The sequence below is a fragment of the Mastomys coucha genome, chromosome X (genome assembly GCF_008632895.1).
Source record: "Mastomys coucha isolate ucsf_1 chromosome X, UCSF_Mcou_1, whole genome shotgun sequence".
In the NCBI taxonomy this organism is placed as follows: domain Eukaryota; kingdom Metazoa; phylum Chordata; class Mammalia; order Rodentia; family Muridae; genus Mastomys; species Mastomys coucha.
The window spans coordinates 47,206,942-47,214,519 of NC_045030.1; the positions used below are offsets into that span (position 1 = coordinate 47,206,942).

Sequence of the window (7,578 nt, forward strand, 5' to 3'; positions counted from 1 at the left end):
TGATAGCAATACTGGGTACTAAGTCTAGGACCTTGCATGAGAGGCGATAAATTTATTACTGAACAACACTTGTAAGATTTGGATTTATTTCCTTTCCCTTTTTGTTTTAGAGATGAGATCTGTAACTCTAACTGGAGCTCACTATGTAGTCCAGGACTTGCCTAGAACTCACTGATCTGTCTGCCTTTGCATCCCCAGCACTGAGATTAAAGGCACAGTGCCACCACATATGGTGCACCTCCTCTCTTAATTCTGTTACTTGCTTTCCACTTTCCACTGGATGAAGTAAAAGCTCAATTACGCTTGTAAGCTCGCTCACCATTTCACCCCCAGTCGCGTCTCTGCTTCAGCTCTACCCAGTCCTTTGGGCCATTTTTTTTTTCACCATAACTGTATCTGCTGAGTGGGAACAGATCATCCTATCTACTATAAGCCTCAAACAAAACGGGGGAGAGAGAGCTACTATACCATCAGTTATGGTCAAAAAGTGCCATACTTTCCTTCTGTTGAGACAGAGACTTCTCTTTCCCAAATAACTTTTCCACAGAATCACATCAGTTGTTTAGAGTTGATTGATCACAGTACTAAGTGTTCTATTTTAAGTTAAAAATAACCCACAAATGAATCACATATATGCATCTTTTCTCTCTCCACTCCCCTATATAAATGCATTCACACCCTTCCACATTTCCATAAATAATGCTCCTTTTCTTTGGCTTCTGCAAGATCTTGAATCATAGAAAGTTAAACTGTTCTAAGAACTTGAACATCTGATCTACTCAAATATCTAATAAGAAGTTTGTTAATTTTATCCATTTTTCAGGCCTTCCCACTCCTCATTTTATTTTTTAACTTGACTCACATGATTTCAATTTCTGGAGTGAGGGAGGGACAGAAAAAGAGAGAACTCGAGTAGGTGCATCTCTAGCATTTTAAAGAGCACCAATGGAGGTGGGGAGCGGTATTAGAACTAATGACTAAAGAAACACTGGATAATGTGTTACTTTAATTTTCCCTGTTATCCTTAGATTTATATGCTATAGAAAACGAAGCTACTAGAATATCTTAATAGTAATTGATGGCACCAGTTGCTTGTGTAACAGTGATCCTACATTCGTTCCTAATGGGACACCGATTTCCATTCAAGGATTATGAAGCAGTATGCTCAAAGAAAATAACTCATTTCCAGAGAGTCTCAATTCATTTAGAAAATTCTGTCTCTCCTTTGTGAACAAGTAAGTATACTATATATACAAATATACTATTCAGTTCTGGACAATGTGACTAAAGAAAGAAGTCTACTGGCATCTTTGTTTGATTTTTGGATGTTTCACTCTATGAGATGATTAAGCCTTATTGTTGAAAATACTTTTAGACAGCCATTGGGTTATTTTTAGCAGAAACCATTCTCCCTGATGCATTAATCAATGTTGAAATTCTCAATATTACTCTAATTACTTTGAAACCATCATTAGAGTTACAGATCTGTAAAATGTTAGAGCATAGCTCCTTCAAGGATTGTCTAGCCTCTTTGCCTTATTAAACCCATCAAATTTTTTTGTGTTACAGACAAAGAAAAAGTATCCAAACAACGCTGAAATAATATTGTATGTTCTATAATCTCTCTACATGCCATGTACTCACTGAATGGTGTTAAAAAATCGAAGTTTGGGTCCACATGAATGTTACCCTGATGTTTACCTGTTTATTCTCTGGTGGAAAGTTTTTTAAAAATGTTTTACTTATTCTTTGAGATATTAGTAGAGTACATTTCTATCATATTTTTCTCATTCCTCAACTCTTCCTAGATCCTTCCCACCCATCCATCTTCACATTCTTTATCTCTTTACAAAAAACAAAAGCCACTAAAAGCCATAGGGTTTGCCCAAGACTCCTGAGGACAGGGCCAGTATCCCAGTGTTTTGTTAAATATGTATAAAACAAATCTGAGAAAGGTGTTGTTTTTATTTAAGAAAACTTAAAACATCCCTGAAATAGCTGTTTACATATGCATGAATGACATGCCACACTCAAATATTTATTAAACAGATTTCTAAAGACCTTGATCATCACTACTTTGCTAAAGTTCATTTGCTGTTGTATACTAAAATAATAAAATTGGGCTGGCAAAATAGATCAGTGAGCTAAGGGACTTACTACTGAGCTGGCTGACCTGAATTTGATTTCTGGTACTCACATGGTGGAAAGAAAGGACCTATTTCTGCAAGTTGTTCTTTGACTTCCATATACAACCCCACCTCCCTACTCCCCCAGTATATAAATAAATAAAATAAAAATAAAGATAGTAGCATTATATATTTTCGAAAATAGTGCAATATAATTTTAATTGATTCAAATTTGGGAGGCTTTGTTATATCCATATTTTTATTTCTTACATTTCTCCCATCCTAGCTCACTATTTTCTGCAAAGTTTTCTGAGAAGGGAAAAGCAACTTACATAAAGAGAAGATTCTGCTATCTGACATTATAGCAGATGAACCAGGCTTCCTTTCTATGTAATTTCTGCATGAGAAAATTGTTATCCATTTCCACGATGCCGAATGGTGATAACGCTTGACAGGCAGCAGTGCCTACCTGAGTGATGTCCATTCCAGAGTCACAGCTCAATGGCTGTGTGGAAGTCAGACCGTTTGAGCCAATTACAGTTGTGATCACAGCATTCTCATCAATTCTTCGGATCATAGTCCCATCCACGAAGTAAATGAATCCATGCCTATCTACTGTGATACCTGTTGGGGAAAACAAATTAGCATGAATAATCTAGTAGGCCACATCTACACTAAGTTCAGTATCTTGAAAGCAGCCATGGCAATGGAGAGGCATTGTAAAAACACGCAGGTTTAGTTTTGCTCAGGGAAGACAGGGCACACATGGGAGATGGTGGTTGTGACATATACTCATTTTTTGTCGTGGTTTGAAAAGAAATGACGAAAAGTAACATACAAAGATAAAGCTGGGTCTAATAGTTTTATTTTATTCATCTTCATACCTGTGCTCCTTAGCTATTTGCTTACCCCTACATGCAGACAGAAAGGAAAATCAGAGGAGCCAGTGTCTGTCACATTTCTTTCAGCGTGTTGATACTTGGGCCACTGCATATTTCCATGGTTGCATTAGGAAATAATTGACTTGGAAAGGATTAGCGTTATTTTCAAGAACCTATATTTAGTTCAAAGAGAATTTGTAATACTTCTGATGAATTAAATGGAAGACTTTCCTCTGTATTCCCTATTAAGGAGATGGGAGGGAAAGCTATGGCACAGTGCAGAGAAGGGCTAAGGTTCTAAAAAAATCAAGTTTTCTCATTTTCTTCTTTTTCATTTATTGTTTTAAAATGCCATACATGTATATAACATATTTTTACCAAATGCCCCCACCCCTCCCTCCAAGTGCTCCTATATTCTCCCACCAACGTTCTGTACCTTTTTATTTAAACCAACTGCATCCACTTGCTGTTTCCAATATGCGAGGGACAGTCAAACTTCAGTGTAACTTTTATATAATGTTAATTCCTGTCTGGTCTCTTGAAACATATATTAAAAGAGTACTTAGAAGCTAATACCATCTAATAATGGATATATGAACTATAACTGATATTTCACTTATTTCAGATGGGAAAAACCATCAAACCTACACAAGGAGCATACATATCATGCACTTCTCCTTTTCTTTGGCATTTTTCAGAATGTTCTTGAAATACCTGTGAGGACATGCAGTGGTGGATGCTTGAAATGATGTATAATAATGAACCATACACATATATACACTATGTTTTTCATATAAATCCACATTTGAATATGTGCCCGTGATAATATGATGAAGTTTAATTTAGAAATTAGTTACAGTAAAAGATTAATTACCATAACCTAATAACAAAATAAAAATACTCACAGCAGTATACTACCATAAGTTATATGAACATGATGTTCCACATAGAGCATCTGATACTATATTCAGACTTATTCTTAGTTTTATGTATGTGTATGTTTATATGTATCCTGATGTACATACGCCTGCTTGCATGTGTCTTTGTTTGTGTGTGGAAGCCAGAGGACAATTTGAGTGTTATTATTCAGTTACCATCTACTTCATATATTTTTTTAAGACAGGGATGATCACTGCTGGATCTGGTCAAATCTGAGTGATAAGCAAGATTAGAGATTAAGCAGTCTCTGCTTCACCAGTACTAGGAATACAAGTGTAGGCCATCACATGTTCCTTTTTTGTTTTAATATTTATTTATTTAATTATATCCCAAACACTGCCCCCTTCCTGGTCCCTCCCTCACAGAGTCCCGCTCCTAACCCCTCCCTTTCTCATCTGAGAGGGTGGGGCCCACTGGGTATCCCCCAACCCTGGAGTGGAGGCTGTCCCTAAAGTGTGGAATGCATATCTTTGAAAATATGGATTCTGAGGATCAAATTCAGGTCCTTATGTTTGCAAGGCAAGCACTTTCCCAGCTGAGCCTTCTCTCCAGATCATCAGTCTCCTTATTCTTGGGACCCTATGAGATGATAAAGTACCTATATATTGGGATTAAGTAAGGTGAATGACATAGGCATTAGACTACAATATACAAGTAACTTGAGCCCAAGCACTGTGATACTACAAGAGTTGATCTGAGAGCTGAGATGGCTAAGTGATTAACAGGCAAGTAGTAAATATGTACTTAATACTCTGGGTGTTTCATATTGCAGAAAGGTGAGGAAATATGGTGTGAGATTTTAGCATGGCACTCAGAAGAGTATATAATTTAAAACTTATCAATTATTAATATTTCCCACATATAACTAAGTTTGTGCAAACTGAAATTTCACACAAGGAGGAAACTACTTTGCTTTTAAAATTATCCATATACTATCTTTTCCCATTTTCCTTTTATTCAGACTCAGTGAAATCTACCAGGCATATGTGAAAGTTGGAAAAATTCTGTAATAATAAACACAATATTTTAATATAGTGCAATTGAATACACACACACACACACACACACACACACACACACACACACACTTGCCTGGCCAAATGTAAAGTCACTGTTGTGATTTGAATACAAAATGTCTCCCATAGGTTTATATGGTTGCAGTTTGTGATACTATGTGAGAAAGTTGTGAAATGTTTAGGAGCTAGAGTATCACTGGGCAGCCTTGAGGTTTAATAATGGGGATTCACTTCTTATTCCTCAGTGGAGATGCAGTGTGACCAGCCAGCCTCACGCTCCTGTCAACATTCCTTCTCTGCCTGCTTTCATGTATTCCCTACCATGATATATACCTGTAGAGTGTTACTCCAAAATGAATTCCTTCTTTGTAAAGGTGCTTTTATTCATGGTATTTTTTGTCACAACAACAATATACTTAATTAAGATACTCACCCAGAGACAATTTGTAAATTAAACATAAGCTGGGCTTGGTGTCACAAGCTGATAGCTTTAGCTATTCAAGAGACTGAGGTAGGATGATTGCAATTTCAAGACCATCCTGGACAACTTGGTAAGACCCTGGTTTTAAATGAACAAAATGGAGGCTGGAGAGATGGCTCAGTGGGTAAAATGCTTGCTATGTCAGAGTGAGTGCTGGGAGTGGATGGAGTGCTGAGTGAATGTATATTATTGATATGAGCACTACCTCAGGTCCATGGAGATGGCAAAGCCTTCCCCAGATTGGGCAAGTTTGAATGTCTTCATTTTATACTGAAACTATTATCCTCTGTGATGGCTCCCACCTGCTACTCTCCCACTAGAGAGATTTAGCTAATCTGCCTCCTCATTTGTGCTGTATATAATAAATGTGCTGACCTTTTGGGCTGCTGTTGATACATGTCTATAAGAGTATATGACCTACCCAATCTAAATTTTTTTCTGTATATGTGTTTGTAGTGTCTTAATTTCTCATCACTCCAGGGGAGGTCAATCCTAAAGCTTTATAGGTGGCAGCACATAAGGATCTGAGTTCAGACCCCAAGAACCTATATAGCTTTTTGTGTATGGTCGTAACCCCAGTCTTGTGGGTGTGGAAACAGGGCAGACCATGGACAGGGAAAAAGCTCACGACTACTCACTCTGAGCCAAATTGTACCTCTCCAAATTCAGGGAAGACACTCTGTGTCAAAATATGTGATGGAGAAATGATTGAGAAAGACATTTGAATGTCAACCTCTGGCTTGCACATATGCCCACATGAGTGAGTGCATCCCCTACATAATGTACACACACATATACACTAACACACATACATACAAACACAGAAAAAATGGCTGAGAGTATTATCCCAGTGCTAGAGAATTTTAATTTTTATTCAGTATAACTGCAAAAAAAAAAAAAAAAAAAACAGCCCAATAATCTGCTTGTAGATGAGCTAATGCATTGGCATGAGGTTAATATTCAGATTTGGCTCAGGGATATAATTGATCAATCACTATGTTCCTTTTATTCTTAACATTTATAAAAGTTATAAAGTTCATTTTAATTTTCCCTAAAAACTCTTAAAACCTTTTATGTTTTTGTCTGTCCTCCAAGGATAACACTATATCCAAATGAAGTCAATAAATGGACTCTTAATATTGGTTCAGATCAAATGATGATGGCATAGGAATACTTATCCCTCCCTGCCCCCAAGAGCATCCTGGTTGATGATCCAAGGAGAATGATGCTTTTTGTTTCTGTATGTGTTTTGGCAAAAATCATTTTCTTTTTTGGGGGGGAGGGATTGAGACAAGGTTTCTCTGTGTAGCCCTGGCTGTCCTGGAACTCTGTAGACCAGGCTGGCCTAAATCCACCTGCCTCTGCCTCCCAAGTGCTGGGATTAAAGGTGTACGCCACCACTGCTTGGGGAAAAATCATTTTCTTAACGGCCAAAAATTTAATCTGGCTGGCATTAGGCCTTTGATTTAAGACCTCCTTCTAAGGTTTGTATATTAAACATCACTGGATATAAAATTTAAGATTTCACTGTCATGAGAGGGTTGAATAAATGATCAAGACTGAAGCCTGGAGACAAAGGAGGGAAAGGCTTAAGTCTGGAGAGAGTACTTCTAAGAGTGTGCTCAAACTGTGCAAACTCATGAGCCACGTACTAAGTAGGTACTGAATGGCAGCGTGTTAGACTCTTGGAGGACCAAAGGACAATGATTCTTTGTATACTGAAGTGGGGATTAAGAGAGAATAGTAATTAGTAATTAGTAAGAATGCTAAAAATAAACTGAAGCATTGCTTTTACTAAGAGGTAGGAGAGAATCAGATCTTCTGAAAATGAGAGTAGGTTCCCTACTGATGCAGAAAAAGTAATTGTTCCCTAACTAATGTCATAGAGGAAGTGTGTTTGGTCAGCTTTACATTACCATAAAAAAAGTATTATAAGCAATCAATTTGAAAAGAGGAAAGCTTTATTGAATTCATAACCTTTTAAATGATAATCATGGTTGGTTGCTCCCCATCCCCACACTGACTTAGGGCCTCTAGTGTCAGTTCACAATGGGATCCACGGTGGTAAAAGAGGAACATTACTGCATTGCTGGTGGGATTGCAAACTGATACAACCACTCTGGAAATCAGTTTGG

At 37.4% G+C, this 7,578-nt stretch overlaps 1 protein-coding gene across 7 annotated transcripts in view; it reads right to left on the reverse strand.

Annotated features, from left to right (window-relative positions):
* Tenm1 (teneurin transmembrane protein 1) overlaps positions 1–7,578 on the reverse strand; it is an 803,700-nt gene that overhangs the window by 67,274 nt on the left and 728,848 nt on the right. For all 7 annotated transcript variants that reach the window (XM_031355201.1, XM_031355294.1, XM_031355365.1 and 4 more), the window contains one exon: positions 2,596–2,750. In XM_031355201.1, coding sequence (XP_031211061.1) covers positions 2,596–2,750 — 155 coding nt within the window. The remainder of the gene's footprint in view (positions 1–2,595; positions 2,751–7,578) is intronic.